This window comes from Dipodomys ordii, unplaced genomic scaffold (genome assembly GCF_000151885.1).
Source record: "Dipodomys ordii isolate 6190 unplaced genomic scaffold, Dord_2.0 Scaffold38, whole genome shotgun sequence".
Taxonomy (NCBI): domain Eukaryota; kingdom Metazoa; phylum Chordata; class Mammalia; order Rodentia; family Heteromyidae; genus Dipodomys; species Dipodomys ordii.
The window spans coordinates 563,409-584,883 of record NW_012267254.1 but is presented as its reverse complement, the minus strand read 5'-3'; the positions used below and the strand labels follow the sequence as shown (position 1 = coordinate 584,883).

At 38.7% G+C, this 21,475-nt stretch overlaps 1 protein-coding gene across 1 annotated transcript in view; it reads left to right on the top strand.

Moving 5' to 3' along the window:
* Adgrg4 (adhesion G protein-coupled receptor G4) overlaps window positions 1–21,475 on the top strand; it is a 102,377-nt gene that overhangs the window by 41,232 nt on the left and 39,670 nt on the right. Inside the window, exons 6-11 of the mRNA XM_013018051.1 lie at window positions 911–950; window positions 2,614–2,666; window positions 4,345–4,508; window positions 6,677–6,809; window positions 8,393–8,511; window positions 21,161–21,377. Coding sequence (XP_012873505.1) covers window positions 911–950; window positions 2,614–2,666; window positions 4,345–4,508; window positions 6,677–6,809; window positions 8,393–8,511; window positions 21,161–21,377 — 726 coding nt within the window. The remainder of the gene's footprint in view (window positions 1–910; window positions 951–2,613; window positions 2,667–4,344; window positions 4,509–6,676; window positions 6,810–8,392; window positions 8,512–21,160; window positions 21,378–21,475) is intronic.

The window sequence follows — 21,475 nt, the reverse complement described above, 5'->3', positions numbered from 1 at the left end:
GCTCTCTGCCCCTAATGACTCATACATACTAATCCTGCTCATGGAAAGTATGCCCTCAAGCAGTAATTATCTCCCAATGGCCATACCTTCTAATCTCCCCTTCATAGGCTTCCAAATATGAAGGAAGGACAAATATTCAATCCTTAACAGTTATGAACAGATAATTTGAAATAGTTTGAAATAATAATTTGAAATAGTTTGGCTATACAACATTCTTTTAATAATTGTCTATTGTTGTTTCTTATTGCAAAAGTAATATTGTGGCCGCTGTAAAATCTTACAGGTTTGTAGAAATCTATGATAGGAATGGTTAAAATCTCTAAAGCCTTGCCTCTCCACACCCCTGAAAATCCTCTTGTAGACAGCTATTTAACATATTCTTTAGTTTTTTTCTTGTGTGATTGCTAGGGAGATAAGTTTCTACTACTAGACACACACACATGCATACATATATGTATGTATATATAAACTGTCTAGTAACTTTCTTTTTCATAAAAATCTAGTTTATTCATTTTAATTGTTGCTTAAGATTCTTTTGTATGAAGCAAACAATGTATCTATTCAATTGTCTAGTGATGACTATTAGAGTAATTCTTTCATTTGTGTGTAAATACACATATGTATATGTGTGTGTATATATATATATATGTATATATTTATATTACTTGCTTCTACCACTATGGGATAGTTTCCTGGAAAGATGACTGAACCAGAAGCTAACAGTATTTCTGTATGCATATAACGACCAAACTCATTTCAAAGGTCCCTTTGGAGGCACAGGGATATTTGACTTCTGAGCTGGTGGTACTTTGCTGTTCTGTCTCAGAGTTGCCTTTATCCTAGTTTTGCTCATTGTGTGTGTTGTACTACATTTCATTTCTTTTGTAATTTTGTGATGTTTTTGACACAGAGACACTTCTAAGGAAGAAATGGCCATGTACCGATATATTGTAAGTAATTTATAAAAATGAGTCTACTTGAGACCATCCTATCTATTATTAGATATAAGTAAACAGCTCTTCTGCCCAAGCAGAAGAGTATTGTCAAGCAAGGTGCAGTGGTGGCAACTGGGGGTCAAATTATATTATTTCCTTTGGAAATGACACAAGAACCGATCAAGAAAATCCTGTCCTGCTGTTCAGAACATGATATTTTCTTGAGGCACATTTTGTGGTCTATAGCAGTGTGGAATGACTTGAGGATTATATATAAGATAGTAGAAGTTTGTGATTGATTGTAGATATCTTTCAAAAAAAAACCCTGTCTCTTTCAAGAGTGACACTATTGTTTACATTATATGGTATTTACATAATCTAAACCCATTATAATCTACCCTCTGCAGATTTGCTGTCAAAATGTTACAAAGATATTTTGCATCATTTTTGGCCCAAATTTCTGTATTTCTTCCAGTGTCTTAAAGCTTTACAATGGTGTACTCCAAAATGATAAGAAAGCACACAGCTTTCAAGGTATTTCAATGAGATAAATATTTTGACTATCCTAAATACAGTCAAGTCTACAGTGTAATTCCAAATCATTTGCCATCATTTAATATACTTTCTGTAAATAGTTGTCCGAATTTTAACAGTTAACACATTATAGGTAATGATAGAACTAATATTCTTGTCAAACAATAGGTGCAAAAGCTTTATGGTAATAATCTGGTCAAGTTGCCTTGGTTGGAATCCTTGCTCCTACACTTCCCAACTGTGAGAACCGGGCAAGTAAAACAAGCTCTTTATGCCTCGGTTTCCATATCTGTACAATTAGGGCTGTTAAAAAGAGAGAATTACATAATTTGTGCTAAATGCTTAGAACAGGACTTGGTAAGTATTACACACTTCCTGGGATTGTTGTCAACACTATGTTAAAATCCAGATCTAGAAGATTTTACTCCTAGTTCTGTAACTTTTCCTCTGTGTGATAATGGGAAGATTATTTAGCTTGAGACTCAATTTACTCCTCTAGAAAATGGGTTGACCCTGTATTAGAAATGGACTATACAACTTGTGGGGAGAGGAATCTGGGTTAGGGAAAGCTGGAGAAAATGAGGGAGAGAGTAACATTGTTCGACAAGAATTGTATTGTTTCCTTACTTATGTAACTGCAAACCCCTCTGTATATCACCTTTACAATCAAAACAAGAAAATGGGTTGACAATTACCTCACACCAAGCCTTGTATTACACACCATACAAACTTGGTGTGAGAACTAAGTGCATTAATATTGTTTTTGTGCTGGTCCTGGGGCTTGAACTCAGGGTGTGGTCACTGTCCCTGAGCTGTTTTTGCTTAAAGCTAGCCCTCTACCACTTGAGCCACAGTTCCACTTCTGGATTTTTGGTGATTGAGATTAATAGTCTCATGGGCTTTGCTACTTGGGCTAGCTTTGAAAGGTGACCCTCAGATTTCAGCCTCCTTAGTAGTTAGAATTTCAGGAGTGAGCCACCAGCACCTCTTTACATTAACATTTTTAAGGGTAATTTGCAGATGGCATGGGTTATGTAATTGTAAATTACATTTAGGAATGTTGTTGTTTTAACAGTAATCTGCTTACTCAATTTTGACATTTGTTTAAAGATTTCAGTGACTATGTACTTTTCTTTTGCATCAGTTAGGACAGAGAGAAGGGCAAGAAATGGCTACAATTTCCCATGTACCATACAGGTAGGAGCTGAATTTATTCGTAGCTGGTACATTTAGTTCTGATTTTCCTTCCATTTAATTCTGTATGTGTAATGCATTGGTCAGATGTGTCAGAAGGAGATCAAAGTACCTGTGGTTATTTTTCAGATACTGTAATTGGACTCTTGCCTTCGTAAAATAACTTGTTTTGGTTTGGTCATGACACAGTCTAGCAGCCAGCCTGCTCTCTCTTTGTGTGAAGAAAAAAATGAATTTTAAAGTTATTACAATTTGGGGATGGGGAGATAAAGTGTTTGTTGTGGTCCATTCAATGCTGCACAGGGAAAGCATCTTCAGTCCTGTTCAAACTCGTGGCCCAGATTCTCCTGGAGTCATTGGCTTTTGATTATCTGCTTGATATATATGATGAAGGATACATAGTCAAAGATAGGGCACGAAGAGATAACTAGAATGGTCACAGTACCAGAACAGAGGATTTCTTACAAGTAAAAGGAGACTTTGTGTGTGTGTGCCAGTCCTGAGGCTTGAAATCAGGGCGTGGGCGCAGTCCCAGAGCTCTTTCTCTCAAGGCTAGCACTACTATTATTTTGAGCCACAGCTCCACTTCTGGTTTTCTGGTGATTAGTTGGAGATAAGAGTTTCAAAGACTTTTCTGCCTTGGCTGGCTTCTAACTGTGATCCTTAGATCTCAGCCTCCTGAGTAATTAAGATTAAAAGTGTGAGTCTCTAGTGCCTGGCTTAAAACGAGATTTAAAAAAAATATGACTGCTCTTCAAGCTGGAAATACAACAGCTTCAAGGAGAGTACTGCCAAATGGAATGGATAAGATGAGCAGGGATTTCATTGCATACAGGGTCAAGGGATGTGGAGTTATTGTTTAGACAAACAGAAATTTTGAGGAAGAACAGGGATATCTAACTTTTAACAGTAAACAGGGAACTCAGCAAGTGTGTTCTGAAAGGCTATGTATATAAATGCAAATAAACAAAGACAGATAAATTTGTAAAACTGAAATGTTCAACCTAATGGGATATAGTTAAGGACGTCACTATAGAGGTCAAGGTCAAGGTCAACAACAGCCTTTTCTCACAATGCATCTTTCAAGTGGACAGAAGTTTGGGGTAAGTCTTTGTGGTTAAGAGCAATGCCATCTCCCTAAACCTCAATTTTGCCATCTGTAGAATAGGAATCATAGTGCTCCTTCAAAGGGCTGTTGTGAGGGGAAAATGAATTTATCATATGTTAGCTACACAGATGTTAGCTATCATTGTAGAATAAGCTGTCTTCAGAACAGACGTATATAGACTAATTGGGGACATGCCTATTTGCCTTATTGCAGTAAATAAATTGGAGATCAGAACAATAAGAGGTTTTCTCCAAAATAACTTGGGAATTCTCCATCTTTTCTCTTAATTCTTACAAACTCCTAGAGAAATCTCCTAGTTAGTCTATTTCAACCTAATACAAATATTGCTGACTATCATTTTGAAAATGAGTTTTGAGCTGTCCATTTTGAATATAAGAAAATTACTCAGATTTCAATATGCTGTCTTTCTTAACATTTGTCCCTTAATAGCTATAAAATGAGATTCTATGTACTACCAATTAAGAGAACTATGCAGAATTTCAGCATTGCAGGCAAAGTTGCGCTCCATTGATATAATGGTAGTATTTTCTTTTGTGTCTTGTTTTATTTTAGCTGTGCTTGTCAAGTTATTATAAAGGCCAACTCCTCTTTACCACCCATGGACTTGATCAGCAGAATCAAAAGAAAAATACATGGTAACTTCACGCATGGGAGCTTCACACAAGATCAACTGACGTTATTAGTAAAGTCTGATCACGTAATAGTGAAAAAGCTAGGTAATTATTTTGGTGGAGCCTTTCAGTGTGAATTCATTTTCCTTATTACAGAAGTCATCATGCATATATTTTGAGGGATCCTAAGTTGTGAAGGAAGAAGAATCAACTTTCCACATCCTCAATATTCATTTGTCTCCAACGACGTGTGTGCATGTGCATGCCTGGTGTTTGAACTCTGGATCTGGGCTCTGTCCCTGAGCTTTATTGCTCTAGGCTAGCACTCTACCACTTGAGCCATAGCACCACTTCCAGCTTTTTGATGGTAAATAGGAGATAAGAATCTCACAAACTTGCCTGCCTGGGTTGGCTTCAAAGTATGATCCTCAGACCACAGCCTCAAGAATAGCTAGGATTACAAGCATGAGCCACTGGTGCCCGACATGATTTTTCTAATTCTAAAAGCTTATAAAAGAGTCGAGAGAATGAGGGAAGGAGTGAAGTTACCCAAAAGGAAATGTACGCATTACCTGAGTATGTAAATCTAACCAATCTGTACATCATCTCTATAATAACGATAAAATAAATACAAACAAATTTAAAAAATTTAAAAGAAAGAAAGGGCAATGAGACCATTGCTTGCTTGTGGATATTACCATTGAAAAGCCCATCCACAAAGCTGAAGGATTCTCTCTTGCATAAATTCTCATACACTTGGAAGTTTCACTACTGCACTTGACAATATGCCCTATTAGATACTTGCTAATGTATTGATTCATTCCACCATTCTATTCATCTTGGCAAGTGATCTAGGAAGTCTCCCTGATTTCTCTCCTGTGCATTCTCTTTTCCAGTTAAGGAAATTTTAGTGTTGCATACAAAGGCTACAAGGCCCTTCACACTTTTTCTCTTTGCTTCCAGCTTTATTCCTTTTGCTTTGTAGTCTGCTGGAAAAACTTTGACTAACTTTGACTAACCCCACACCCCCATACACATAGGTACTAGAAGCCATCATTCTTGGCAGCAAGCTAATTAAGTAGCAGAGGGCAGGCTGTGGTTTGTCAAGGAATAAATGGGATAACGGCAAAGAATTGTAAAGATTACATACAGCCACCCACCTTGCAAATGACACTAGCAAATATGCCTTGAAAATGATCAGGAAGCATCTTTCTTCCTCAATCCCAGAGGAGGCTGAGATGACTATACATGCCTGGTTGAGTCACTTTTTGAGCCAGCTTGTCAACACCTAAGGGAAAGATTTCCAGAGTCAAAATCATGTCCCTAGTAGTGCTTAATGAAACTGGGAAACTTACTCCCTGGAACTAGCCTAGACTACATCTCCCTTAGTGGGACAATGCATGTGAACAGCCTTCTGCCTAGCAGTCTCCCACCAAGGAGTTCTACCCTCTCAACAACAGCATTAGAAATAGCTTCTTTGTCTACAGATCCACCGAGTTTACTTAATCCACCAAGTTTACAGTCCATTAAGAAGGAAGTGCCAAAGCCGGGTGCCAGTGGCTCACGCCTGTAATCTTAGCTACTCAGGAGGCTGAGATCTGAGGATCATGGTTCAAAGTCAGCCCAGAAAGAAAAGTCCATAAGACTCTTATCTTCAATAAAACCATTAGAAAACCGGAAGTGGAGTTGTGGCTCAAGCGGTATAGCACTCACCTTGAGCTGAAAGAACACAAGGACAGTGCCCAAACCCAGAGTTCAAGCCCCATGATAGACCAAAAAAAAAAAAAAAGAAAAGAAAAGAAACTAAAAAAGGAGGTGCCTCTCTAACCTACAGCCAGTCTGCTTTTGTTTATGCATCAAACTGGCAATGGTAGGTACTTTGTAAGAAAGGCAATTGTCAATGTTTTATCTAATGCCTCTTTGTGTGGTTTGATTTTTCACAAAGTGTGTGTGTGTGTGTGTGTGTGTGTGTGTGTGTGTGTGCACTGTATTTTAAAACAACCATAAACTGAAAGCCTTTCCTGTGAATTGGTGGTTTTAATGAAAAGGACTAAACTGGTGGTGGTTAAACTGGAGAGTTTATTTAAACAAAAAAGACTCCATTTTAAGCTATTTGCAATGATGCCTAGTTCATATATCCTGATTGAAACCATTTCCTCTTTTTATTTGCTGCTGTTTATGCACAAGGTAATAATGATGGCTTATACTGAATGTTTATGATGTTTGTAAGTGCCTTTTCCCACCCCCCAAATGTGCCTACATTTCCTCTGCAGAGCCAGGAAAGTGTGAAGCAGATGATACACCATCTATATACAAAGGGACTTATCAATGGCTGCTAACTGACCCTACTGAGACAGCCCAGAGTAGATGCATAAAAAACAAGAATGGAAATGCTACAAGAATCTGGTATGTACCCATCAGGTTCTCATGGCTGTTTTACATCCACCAAGATCTGCTTAGTGGAAAACATGTTTCTATGTCATTTGTCTGCGTGTGCTCCCTCCCCTATCTCTCTTCTGTTGGATTTTCACTCTTTGCACTTAAACATACACTTGCAGTATAATAAGAAAAAAACTTCAAGAAGACAAAAGAGGAAGTCACTTATTATTCAGCCACCTGAATAGCTCTTTTGAAGCTGGCATGTCCTTCTATGTTTTCCCTCTCTCTCAATCTTACCTTTGCCTACACACCTATATAAGTTTTTTGTAGTGGTAATCATCGGTATCAAACCAATAATGCAATTTAACTTTTCACTCAATAGTTCATCAAATATTCTGCATGGTTTACATTCACTTTTTTTTTAAATGATCAGTTCAAACAAATGGCCTCAGATGCGGTCATGGATGGGCCATAATAATTTACCAAATTACCCTTCTATTGTTGAATTTATCATTTTCCATTTTTAAAAAATCAGCCCTCTTCTCTGACTCTCTGCTATTAATGGTTTAGGCCATTAATGTAAGTAGGCAAGACTACAAGGCAGCAACAGAGGTTTAAATGCCCTCTTAAGCCACATCTCTGACTGTACCCTACCTTTTCCTGCCTATATCTAATCAGTCAGCATGGTAGGCACCTCTGGCAGCCACAGTTTGAGCCTATATCTAGGCTCTCCTCTTCAACCCAGTGCTTGATATGTAAGCCTTTAGTAGCTTTTGTCTGTTATTAGGGCAGTCTCCATGCCTTGCAACCATCTATAACTCCCTACCTGTCTTCCCCACTGCTGTCAGCATGATTTTTTGAAAGTCTGATTGCCTTCGTGTCACACTCTTGTGGAAGAAGGAAATCCCCACCACTAAATGCAGTGTTCAAGACTTCAGACTCCCTTTCCTATTGGCTTATCTCCTAGGTTCCTATTCTTTACCGTGTCCTCCAGCCCTACTGGCAATTTGTTATTGTGGATTCAACGGGCATTTCCTTGTCTCTGCTTAGAAGTTCAAATGGGTGCTACACATTTCTGCTCCATCTCTGTCCTCTCAGTGTGAAGCTCCTCTTAGTTCAAGCATGGAAAGAAAGTTCTCCTTTCTTGGAGGTTTGATTGATTTACTTTTGTTAACACAGCTTCTCTATCATTTTGCCTAGTTTTAGAGAGTTTACATTCAGTCTGCAACCACTGAATTGCAGGCTCTAGAGGTAGGCTCACAGTCCCACCCTACCTGTCTGTGCTACCTCTTATCCTGTGGTGTATCAGGTGCTCAAAGAGTGCACTGGGTGCTTTGAAATGAGTTGCATTGGGTGAGGCACAGGGGGAGGATCGATGATGAGGCCAATATGATGCAATGCTTTCAACACCAGAGACTTGAACAAAATGAAGATGTGGAGATAGATTTGAGAAATTAGGTGCATTTCTAAATAGAGGTTTCCTCTTCCCTGCTCCATTTCTAGCTACTGGGCTTCCACTTGGCCAAGAGGCTAAGGGTGGGTGAGAGGGATAAATCCTTCATTGAGAAAGCTAAGTAATGCATCTTATCCCTCCCTTTCTTCCTTTTCAGTTCAATCAGCATCCAAACAGGCAAGTCCCTGTGGGAAAAACCAAGGTTTAAGCAATGCAAGTTGCTTCAAGGACTTCCTGATAAGATTGTGGATCTTGCTAATGTGACCATAAGTGATGGTAAGGTGTCTTTCACACGTTGAAGAAATCATTGAACCTCAATTTGTTTGCCATATTTCCTGAGACCAGCAAGAGTAGACACAAAGCTTCCATCATTAACATCTTCCTTAAACAAATCCCAGTCCAGATAGATAGTGGTTGTGGAGTGGGGTGCAGGAGAAGTTGGGACTGTTGTTTTTTGTTTGGCTTTATGATTATGATTTCTTTTTAAATTTTATTTTCTTGTAAAGATGCTGTACAGAGGGGTTACACTTACATGAGTAAGGGAATGAGTACATTGCTGGTCAAGCATTGTCACCCCCTCCTTTGTTTTTCTACTATCCCTTCCCAATTCCACCTTCTCCACTCCTCCTTCCACCCTGAAGGAGTAAAGTTCATTTCCAACATAGTATCTTGTGAGTATCATTGTTGCAATGGGCCAATTCTATTTTATGACTCATTATTATTTTCCATTTTATTTATTTACTATTTATTTTGCAGTATGGTGTCTTGAACCCAGGGCCTCGTGTTCATTTGGCTTGCTTGTTCCGCTGATGCTGTACACTTGAGCTTTTTGTTTTAGTCATGTTTCCAGATAGGTTCTCACAGTTCATGACGAGGCTGGTCTTGGATTTCAATTTCCCCACCTACGCTTCTTGTTTAATTAGGATTGCAGGCATGCCCGACACAGCTTGTTTGTTGAGATGGGGAGGGATTAACAGCAACTTTTTGCTTCAAGTTTTTGAACTTTAATCTTGTCTTTACCTCTCCAGTAGCTGAAGTTGTAAGAGTGAAACACGGCACTCAGTCTCAAAAACACATTGTTATTGGTATATAAAATGGTTCAGAGCTGGCGTTCTCGAAGCAGCTTGTGTAGAAGGTTGCATTTCTATTAAAAATGTATTTGTAGGCCAGGTGCTGGTGACACATGCCTACAATATCAGCTACTCAGGAGGCTGAAACTTGAGGATCTTGTTTCAAAGCCAGCCTGAGCAGAAAAGTCCAAGAGACGGTTATCTCCAATTATACATCAAGAAGCTAAAAGTAGTAGAGTGAAAAAAGATAAGCAAAAACTGAAAAAGAGAAACAAAAGTATTAGATCTTATGTTCAAAACCCAGTACAAGCATCCACATAGACACACAGTTGCTTTTATAGAAATGAATTCGTTTTCGGTTTTGGTCTGTGCCATTTTGTGACTGTATTCCATATTGTTAAATAAAAGAGATTCAAAATAAGGTGCATGTCTTTAAAATACATGGAAGCTGAGTGCTGGTGGCTCATGTCTGAAATCTTGGCTACTTAGGAAGCTGAAATCTGAGGACACAGGTTCAAAGCCAGCCCAGGCAGGAAAGTCTTTGAGACTCTCATCTCCAATCAATCACCAAAAAAGCTGAAAGTGGAGCTATAGCTCAAGTGGTAGAGCACTAGCCTTGAGCACAAAAGTTCAGAGACAACACCCAAGCCTGGTGTTCAAGCCCTAGGACCAACACACACACACACAAACACACACACACACACACACACACACACACAAATCAAACACAATAAAAAAGAACTATCTCTGTAATGGATGACACACATAGGTTGAAATGTTGTACAAACACAGTATACCTGAGAATGGAATTGCTAGGTCAGTCACACTTTTGATGGTATCAGCATACTCCTGCTTGCAAGGTAGGAAACTGTCTGATTCCAAATACCATAAGCAACATGGTGTGTTATCCAACTTTTGGACCTTTACTGATTTGATTCCCCAAAATTGTTATCTCAATATAGTTCACGAAATCTTTAATGGATCTAGTCACAGATCACTCACGTAATCTGTATAGTTCCATGGTATTTTTTCAAGGAGTTTAGCTCATTCATTATGCTGTATGATTATCATCAATAATTTCAAGATATTTTCATTACCCTGAAAAGTAACTCTGTACCCCAGTAGCAACATTTCCATTTCTCTCCCTTTGGTTTCAATTTCTATCTGTATGAATTTTACTTATTCTGGTCTTCTTACAATGACTTTGGGGGTTGTTCATGCTGTAGGTCACAACGTTTGTAATGATTAAATAATACTCTATTATATAGATATAATATTCACTCATGGATTTTGGGGATTTGGTTTTTTCACCAAGATTATTACTAACAGTCTAGTATGAACATTGGTAGACAAATTTTTTTGAAAAAGTATTTTTTATTGTGAAAATACTGTACAGAGGGGTTACAATTACATGAGCAAGGTAATGAGTACATTTCTTTTATTTTTTTATTGTGAAAATACTGTACAGAGGGGTTACAATTACATGGGCAAGATGATGAGTACATTTCTTATCAAGCATTGTAGCCTCCTCCTTTGTTTCCTTTTCCCATCCCTTCACAGCCTCCCCCCGCCCCCTACCCACCCAATCCTCCCCCCCAACCAAAGTTGTAAAGTTCGATTTTGACATGAGTACATTTCTTATCAAGCATTGTTGCCTCCTCCTTTGTTTCTCCTTCCCATCTCTTCCCATCTCCCTCCTCCGTACCCCCCATAACCCACCCTGCCCTCCTCCCCCGCCAAAGTTGTAAAGTTTGTTTTTCGATATAACCTCTTGTACATCTCATTGTTGCAGTGGGTCCACCTGTATCCCTATTTAAACAATTTGTTTTTTCCCTTCCCCTCCACAAATTATACCAACATCAAATACAGTGAAAACAGAAGTTACACTGTGGGGGAAGGACATACAAAGCAGCAAAGAAATCATCAACTTATCTGACCTTTTCTGCTTGTCTCAGACATATACTAGTTATTGCAAATAAGGGAAACCATGGGACCTATGTTTCTTTGGGCCTGGCTTACTTCACTTAATATAATTTTTTCCAAGTCTTTCCATTTCCTAACAAATGAGGCAATGTCATTCTTTCTGATGGAGGCATAGAATTCCATTGTGTATATATACCACATTTTCTTGACCCATTTATCTACTGAGGGGCATCTGGGTTGGTTCCATATCTTAGCTATGGTAAATAATGCTGCAATCAACATAATTGTACTGGTAGCTTTACTATGGTCTTGTTTGTGATCATTTGGGTAAATGCCCATAAGTGGGATTGCTGGGTCAAGGGGAGCTCTATGTGGAGTCTTTTGAGGAACCTCCATACTACTTTCCAAAGTGGTTGAACAAGTTTACACTCCCACCAACAATGCAGTAAGGTTCCCTTCTGTCCACATCCCCTCCAGCATCTGTTGTTATTAGAGTTCTTGATTATAGCCATTCTAACTGGGGTGAGGTGGTATCTCAATGTTGTTGTGATTTGCATTTCTTTTATGGCTAGAGAGGTTGAGCATTTCTTCATGAGTCTATTGGCCATCCTTCTTTCCTCTTCAGAGAAGTTTCTCTTTAAATCTTTAACCCACTTATTTATTGGGCAGTTGTTTCTTTGAGGATTTGTTGGATAATTTTTGTGGCCGTATGTTTTCCTCTCTTGGAGGAGCTACACAAGAATTTTCCACAGCAACTATGCAATTTTTCTTATCCCTGCTGATACTGCAGTTCCCAGTTTCCTCCCATTTTTATAAAGGTTTGTTTGGTCCATTTATTAGAATAGCATTGATGGTAATGTCCACTCTCTAGCCATATACCTTCATTTATGAGTTGTTTCTTAATTCTTTTTGTCTTGCTAATTCTAGCTAAAAGGTTTGAATTTTTAATTCTTCATAAAATTTCGGTTAACAATGGAGTTGAACTGAAAGTACAGAATCACCTTGTGGGTCACTCTGATACAAATACAGCAGAGTGATAACAGCAGCAGAGTGATAGCATTTATTACCATTGATGTCCTGCACTGACACATCACGTCACCAAACTTCATTTGCACAAGTTTGTATTGACATGTGTACACAAGCAGAGGACCACAGAATCATCTCACTGCTCTCACTTATTCACCCCTCCCACCTTACTAATCATTGGCAAACAATGGCTATTTTAATGGTCTTCAATGTTTTTGCCTTTTCCCAAAGTCATTCTCTATGCAGCCTTTTTATATTTACTTCCTATCCCTAGTAATATACATTTAAGTTTCCCATATGACTTATCATGATTTATTCATTCATTTCTTCTTAGCACGATTACTCCATTACCTAGACAACCAGTTTGTCCATTCACCTGCTGAAGGACATGTTGGTGATTTATAACTTTTGGCAAGTATGAATGAGCTAGCTATAAATACAATGCAGGTTTTTTTTTTAACATGGATGTGTTTTTGACATATTTCTAAACGTCAACAAGTGTGTGACTCCTGACTTGTTTGGAAAGCATTTTGTAAGAAATTGCCACACCTTCCAAAGTGTCTGTGTCATGTTACATTCCCATGAGCAGTGAGCGAGAGCGTCTCTTGTTCCATTAGCACTTAGGGTTTTCAGGGCTTTGCATTTTAGCCATTTCAATGGGTGCGTGTTCATTTTTTCATTTTTAAAAACTGCTTAACCCTTTTCACAATTAACAAATAAAAGTTGTGTACTTTTATGGTATACAACATGTGTTTATGGTTGTTTTAATTCGTAGTTCCCCAGTGCCATATATTGTGTTGAATATCTTTTCATATTCATACTTATCATCTATGGATCTTGTTTTTTTGGTGGTGGTGGTACTTGGATTTAAAATCAGGGCCTTGCACTTACTCAGCCAGTGCTCTACTACACAGGTCATGCTCCCGGCATTTTTTGTTGTTATTTTAATGAATAAGGTTTCACTTTGTGCCTATGGTGACCCAGACTGTGATTTCCTATTTATGCTTCCCACAAAGCTGGGATAAGAGGCATATATATATATATATATATATATATATATATATATATATATATATATATGCCAACACACAGCTTTTCAATAGTTGAGATGTCTTGTGAGGCATGGCTGGCCTCAAATCAGGATCCTTTGGATTTCTGCCTCCTGAGTAGAGAGGATGATAGTCATGAGCCATCATGTTTGGCATCATCTGTATATCTCTTTCAGTGAAAAGGATGCTATAAATGAATATTTATTTATAGGTTGCAATGCTAACCCCAGGGTAATAGCATTTGGAGTTGGGGCATTTGAGAACTGATTTCTTCATGAAGTAAACCCCTCATGAATGAGATTTATGCCTTCATAAAAGAGGCCTGGGGGAACTTGTTAGCTTCTTCCACCATGTGAAGTTGTAGTAAAAAGATGCGTGTGGGCTGGGAAGGTGGCTCAGTGGTAGAGTGCTTGCCTTGCAAGCATGAGACCCTGGGTTCTATTGGTGCTGTGGCTCAAGTGGTAGAGTGCTAGCCTTGAGCTGAAGAGCTGAGGGACAGTGCCCAGGCCCAGAGTTCAAGCCCTATGACCGACAAAATAAAACAAACAGAAAAAAAAAAACCATGAGTGTGTGGGGACTAAGAAGTGGGACAGCAAATGTGTATCCACGGGAGAATTTTAATTTCTACACAACTTTCCCAGTATAGCTGCACCGAATACATTGAGTCTCTGTCTTAATGAACTGTCAGGAATTGAGGTGCCAGGGCTAAGGACTCGACCTGCTGACAGTGAACTTTTCAGACTTGCCTTCCTTGCAGAAGCTACAAATTTGAGATCCTTGCGGGAGGATATGTAGAAGAATTTAAAAAAAGCGATCACAAGCTCTGAAGGTTTCTACGTGGGCAATCATGAGTCAGGGCAGGAGGGAGTGGTGCCTTTTGCAGAGAGCGGAGGGAACGATAGACAAGGCTGCATTTCATGCTGACCTCCCTCCCTCTGAGTGACACATTTTCTTTAGACATGCTAATAGAATTTTCTCTTGTGGGAGAAAAGTTAAGAAACAGCCATAACAATAACGAAAGCACTGTATCATGTTGAGATTTTTTTTTCTAAAAAAATTGACTGTGAAAAGTTACCATAGAGTGAGAGAACAGTTGGATGGTGATTATAATGTATGTAACTGAAAAGTGAACTATCAAGTATTAGCTCTGGAGGAATCCTTCTCTTCTTCCAAGGTAGCATAATGAGCAATGAGTGCAACGCCAAAAAAAATATGTATTATGTTCAGTTATTTTTTCGATTTTTCAATCTTTCCAATGAACATTCAATCTTTTAATTGGAGAACAACATTTCATTTCTCTCACCTTAGTGCTCATTTTTCTTACCACTTTTGCATGGGACAGTTAGAAAATGTGGCCTTGTGTTCAAAGTTCTTTGAGGGCCGGGCACAGGTGGCTCATGCCTGTAATCGTAGCTATTCAGGAAGCTGAGATCTGAGGATCATGGTTCAAAGCCAGCCAGGGAAGGAAAGTCTGTGAGGCTCTTATCTCCAATAAACCACTAGAAAAGCTGAAGTGGCATTGTGGCTCAAGCAGTAGAGTGCTCGCCTTGAGCTGACGTGTGCAGGCACAGCGCCCAAGCCCAGAGTTCAAGCCCCACGACCGACCAAAAAAAAAAAGTTCTTTGAGTTCTTTTCTGTGCTCAGATTTTGTCATTCATGAGATACGGATGTAGTATGCTACAGGCTCTAATGAAGTTGGCTTGGACTTGTCTCAGAATCATCTCCCATCTGTGTCTATGTCACCATCGTGGCAAACAGAATAAAGAGGTACTGAGAAAATAACATAGGAATTGGGAGTGAAGCTCAATGGTAGCTGCTTGATTAGCAGGTGAGAATCTGGGTTCCATTTCCAGTAGACGAGACAGAAGGACTGCAAAACACTGCCATTCCAAATCTCAACAATATGGAGAAAAGAAATAAAGGCTTGAATGTGCAGAGATGGGAATATGAGACATTTACTAACAAGGCCATATGAAAGAACTCGAGCTCTGGAGACAGAGAGGGTCAGCATGTCTTCACAATTTCTTAATCTGTATAAAGGAGCTGTTAAGAGAACGTGTCACATAATGTTATTAAATAAATGATTAAATGAGAACATGTATGGAGAATGTCTTGCTCTCTAAAAATCTCAAGGAGTAGTTTATTCTTTCTTCATCAACCAGAGTTGGCTGGTGACGGCTTGGTGTGGTAGAATCTGGCATTCATTATTAGTAAACTATTAATAACTAATGAAGCTATTAATAAGATTAACTTTGCAGAAGTTTAGATGTTTCTGTCTACTCATTGTCTATGTTCATTTGGGATACTTGCTCTCCGAACCCAGATACCTCACTGGAAGTAACCTTGTGATGTGTTGGAAAATACTTACACCCAATTCAATGTAAAAAAAACATTCATTTGTAGCATTTGCCAATTTTCATGATGTAATAGTCCTTCCACACCTAAATCCAAACTAAGACATGTAGTCACTAAGAGACAATGGATATAATCACAAGAACATTTATTAATAAGATTTGGTAAAATAAATAGGAAGTTATGCATTATGAAATCATCATCATTTTAATGTAACTAATTTATTTGTAAGTTAATGTAACACTAAGGTTTAAACTCAGGACATTATCACTTGCTAGGCAAAAAAAAAAAATCTAACATTGCCCCATTTGTTAGGAAATGGAAAAACTTGGGAAAAAATATACTAAGTGGGGGCTGGGAAGGTGGCTCAGTGGTAGAGCGCTTGCCTTGCATGCCTGAGGCCCTGGGTTCGATTCCTCAGCACCACATAAGCAGAAAGAAAAAAGCCGGAAGTGGCGTTGTGGCTCAAGTGGTAGAGTGCTAGCCTTGAGCTGAAGAGCTGAGGGACAGCACCCAGGCCCAGAGTTCAGGCCCCACTACCGGACCAATATATATATATATATATATATATATATATATACTAAGTGAAGTAAGCCAGGCCCAAAGAAACATAAGTCCCATGGTTTCCCTTATTTTCAATAACTAGTACATGTCTAGTACATACAGAAAAGGTCAAAAGCTATGTACATATGACCATATAAGATGATGTTAAGTGAAATGAACCCCAAGACCGGGACACAAGTGGTTTTTTTCTCTTGGTTGCTATTGTTTTTAACGTATTTATAATGCACTATGTGATTCTTTTGTTTCTTTTGTGTGTTTTTCCCCCACAGTTCTTTTTTTTTTTTGGTCAGCCGTGGGGCTTGAACTCTGGGCCTGGGCGCTGTCTCTCAGCTCTTCAGCTCAAGGCGAGCGCTCTACCACTTGAGCTACAGCGCCACTTCCGGTTTTCTGGTGGTTTATTGGAGATAGGAGTCTCACGGTCTCTTCTGCCTGGGCTGGCTTTGAACCGCGATCCTCAGATCTCAGCCTCCTGAGTAGCTAGGATTACAGGCGTGAGCCACCAGCGCCTGGCTTCCCCCACAGTTCTAACAACTGTTTTCACTGTATCTGATTCCTGTGTTCTGCACCTTGTATATATATATTTATAATTTGGGGAGGGGGAAGGATATAAAAAATGCTGAAATAAGGATACAGGTTGACCCATTGTAATGAGATGTGCAAGACACTATGTTGAAAATGAACTTTACAACTTGGGGAGGGGAGGGAGGAGTTAGGGAGGTGAGGAGGGAAGGGATGGTAAGGAAAAAACAAAGGAGGAGGTAACAATGCTCGATAGGAAATGTACCCATTACCTCACTCATATAACTGTAACCTTTTTGTACAGTATTTTTACAATAAAAATAGATATGGAAAAAAAACCTACCAATGCACCACACATTCAGCACTACTTTTTGCTGATCGAGTTTAATTTCCTGACCTGATGCTCACTTGAACTGTCATCCACCTGCTTTAGGCTTCTTGTAGTTACCAGGATCACAAGTGCATGGACAATGTCCAGCTTCCCTCCTTTGACAAAAGTCTCTTGGATTTTTCTTCCTGGTCTGGCCTGGAACTTCAATCCTCCCAATGTCAGCATCCAGTGGACCTTTAGGAAGTCAGGCACACACAACACCCAGCTGTTAGTTGAGATGGAGTGTTGGGGACTTTTCTTCCTAGACTGACCTCAAACCATGATCTCTGATTGTCATCCTGCCAAGTAGCTAGGATTACAGGTGTGAGTTGCCAGTGCCTGGCTTACTTTAATTTTTAATGGTGGTTGTGTTTAATAAGCAGCTCAAAAATGGCCCCTAAATTTTAATTGCTTCTCATAAACTAGTAAAAGCTGACTCAAGTATATTACATCCTGGATCCACCCCACTTCTGAACTTAGATCACTTAGAGGCCATTTATGTAGTCAGTTCGGTCCACAGCTTCAGTTGACTAGCTCATAGTCAGTACCAACTGCCAGCCATGTAAGTTTTCCACTTTAAACTTCCAATGCAGGCTCTCTTTCACCTATGTTCCGTTCCAACTTCTATCTGACTGCAACTGCCTGGGAGATCCCTCCCAAGTGAGAATTGCTTAGTTGGGCTACTCAACACACAAAACTACAAGAGATAATGATGAACTGGGGTAATTTATTATGCATCCATAGATAACTACAACATGGACTCACCGAATTTGCTCAAGAAAGAGCAAATATTATTGTTGTTTTGATTGTTGCAATTATTTGCAGACCATTTGTAACAATATTTCAAGCAATGGGGAACCATTTATTCTGCAATTAATAGGTTAATTTTGTTTAGGGACATCAAATTGTTACACAATGAGTATAATTTATCCTGAATTTCCCTGAAAAAACTTTATAACTCCAGATGAAAATTCTGTAATTACTTTCCACAGTATAGTTAGCCTCCCATTGGCCTGTTGTTTACTTTCATTCTGCCACAGCAGGGACTGTGTGAAGTGAAGTCGCACCATGGAAGGCCAAAGAATCATGACGAGGCAGCCCCAGAGATTCCATTTTCAACAAAGCTTGAACAATTTAATAAGAGCACTAGACAATCTGTGAATGAACACACTCTTTTATCTTGTTATTTTCCTCTTAGGTTTCTTAAAGTTTTTTTTTCTTAGTTGTGCACAGGAGGGGGATCGTTGTGACATTTCCATACATGCATCCAATGTACCCGGATGAAACTCATGCTCTCCATCTCTCTTTCCCCTTCTTAAAACAATTTCAACAATGTATATAAAGTACTACCATCACAATCACCCTCACTTACCCTCTCTGTTGGCGCTCCCCTTCCCATTGAAAAGCTGGTTTACTTTTCTGTCATTCATTTTGTGTTATTTATTTATTTTATTATCTGTAAGTAGTTGTATAAAGGGGTCACCATTTAACAATTCAGTTTATGAACACACTATATCTTGATCAATGTCACTCTTTAGTCTCCCATCCCTTCCCTACTCATCCTTTCCTTCATTCTTCTTAATTTTGCAGGATATATATTGAATTCTTGTTATTGTATAGAATTTTATGTCTTTTGGGTTGGGTGTGGTGCCAGTTATTTTGACAATTGGAAAGCTGGGGCAGGAAGATCTAAAATTAATTAATGAATTAACTTTTGTGCCTGTCATTTAAAAATGTACATTAATTGTACCAAAGGGTTTCAACATGGTAATTCACCAGTTAATTTTGTCAGATTAACTTCACCCTCATCTATTGCTCTTTTATTCCCTACTCTTAGTGCTTTCTCACTTTCTTTAACTGGCCAGGAGACAGTTATTAATAGGTATAAAATATTAAAGTATTATTATGAAGGTAGTCCATCTCCTTCCATTTTGTTCCCAAAGACTTGGAGTCTTGGCCTACTCAGTTTCTATGTAAGCCATTGTTGGGGTAAGGGGAGTAGAGACCACTTCTGTTAAGATTACTTACTTTCTGATAAAGAGGATAGTTGCTCATAGGGAAAAAAGAATTAAAAAGGGAAGAAAGACAGTCTAGCCTGTGTAAGTTGCATTATGAGGAGCTGGAGTCAGGGGACATTGAAAGAGAGAAAGTAAGAGAGAGAGAGGGAGGAAAGAAAGGAAGGAGGTAGAACTAGAGCTTCATAATTTTAATTTAATTAGGATTTTAGTTAGGACAAATTAACATTCTTTATTCTATCTTAGTTTATTTTGCTTTGGCAGCACTAAGGTTAGAACACGGCCTTGAATTTGATAGCTAGGTACTCTATCACTTGTGCCGTACCCTTTGGGTTGTAGTTATTTTTCTAGTAGGGTCTGGTGGTTTTTATTTAAGAGTTCCTGAAGTGCAATCCTCCTACTTATGCTTCTTACATATTTGGGGTGACAGGTGCATACCACTATGTACAATTCATTTGTTGACATGGAAGTCTTACAAAATGTTTGCTTTGCTTGTGCTGACCTGGTACTGTGATCCTCCTAAACTCTGCCTCTAAAGTTGTTGGGATTTCAGGCATGATCTAGATTTGAAAGTCCTGTATTTTAAAGATATGTACTAAAGTATTAATGGAATAAATGAAGTGACATCTGGGATTTTCCTTAAAATAACCTGGGGTTGGGGGAAAATACAAGATAAAGTAAATCAAATCAGATTAGCCTTTCAATGATACTTGTTGAAGTTAGGTGATTCATAAGGTACATGGGGATTCATTATACTATTCTTTCAACTTTTGTATGTGCTTAAAAATTTCCATAATAAAAAGTGAAGAAAAAAAGTGGGCGAGTTAATACCTATTGTTCTTCCTCTCTAGAAAAATCTCAATTAATTGCTTTTTATTATGTGGTCCACATTTGCTTCTTTTCTGTAAGATGATGGTTCTTGACAGGAAATTACAACCACCACCTTTGATTATGAAAACTTAGACATAATGTTTGCTGATATTTGAGTATAGGAGGCATCTACTTAATTCAATCCAATACTTGAAAGTCTTAATTAGAATCAAATTTCAAGATAATTCTTCAGTGACAAAAAGAGTTCCCTGGTGCATTTTAAAAAAAGATTTGATGAATAAAAGCATGACTTACATGGTATTTTCTGGGACTAAATCTTTGTAGAAATTGAAGTCCTAATTTTTCTGTGTGTAAATTTGGTATGTATTACCATTTTATTGGTTTTCCTTTTTTGTGGCACTGAGTTTTGAATGCAGGGCTTCAGACTTGTTACACAGGTGCTCTATCACTTGAGCCACACTCCTATCCCTTTTTGCTTTAATTCTTTTTAAGATAGGGTGTCTTGTTTATGCCTGGATTGGACTGGACTCTTATTTATGCTTCCTGTTGTAGATGGAATAACAGGTGTTCACTACTATATTCAGCTTTTTCTTTTTCCTTTTACAAATGAAATGCATGTCTTTATTTTGTATATAAATTTGTATTCTTGGCTTTTTTTTTTGTCAGTCATGCGTCTTGAACTCTGGGCCTGGGCGCTGTCCCTCAGCGCTTCAGCTCAAGGCTAGCTTTCTACCTCTTGAGCCACAGCGCCACTTCCGGTTTCCTGGTGGTTAAATGGAGATAAGAGTTTTGTGGGCTTTCTTGCCTGGGCTGGCTTTGAACCGCAGCGATCCTCAGATCTCAGCCTCCCGAGTAGCTAGGATTACAGGCATGAACCACCAGTGCACGGCAGCTTTTTCTTTTGAGGTAGTGTCTTATGAACTTCTTTTGCCCAGGGTTGCCTGAACCCATTGTGTTTTTCTTCTCAGCTTCCCATGTAGATGGGATGGTAGATGTGAGCTATTGGTCAAGAAAGGGGTCCTATGAACATTTTCTGCACTGAAGCATGAAGTTTCCAATATCTGCCTCTCAAATAGCTAGAATTATAAATGTGAGCCACTAGCACCCAGCAATGCCTTTCATTTTTAATGGGAAAGAGGCAGACCAGCATCACCCCAACTCAGTTTGGTAATATAGGCTGTGAGTTTCTAATTTGCTTCCCTCTAGAAAATGCAGATGATGTTGCCGAGCACATTTTAAACTTGGTAAAGGAAGCTTCACTTCTGGATGAAGAAGAGACAAGGATAATTGTTTCTAAAGTGGCTGATATTTCAAAGTGTGATGAGATAAGTATGAAGCTAACCCAGATTATACTACAAATAATCAATGTAGTTTCAGAAAAACAAAGTGATTTGACCTCCAATCTGCATCCAGTGAGCAATGTGTAAGTAGTAACATGTTGGTAAAAGAAATTACTTCATAAAATTTAAAGGATTTATTATTACTTCCTTAGATTCCAGTGGCACATTTGCTTCAATCCTA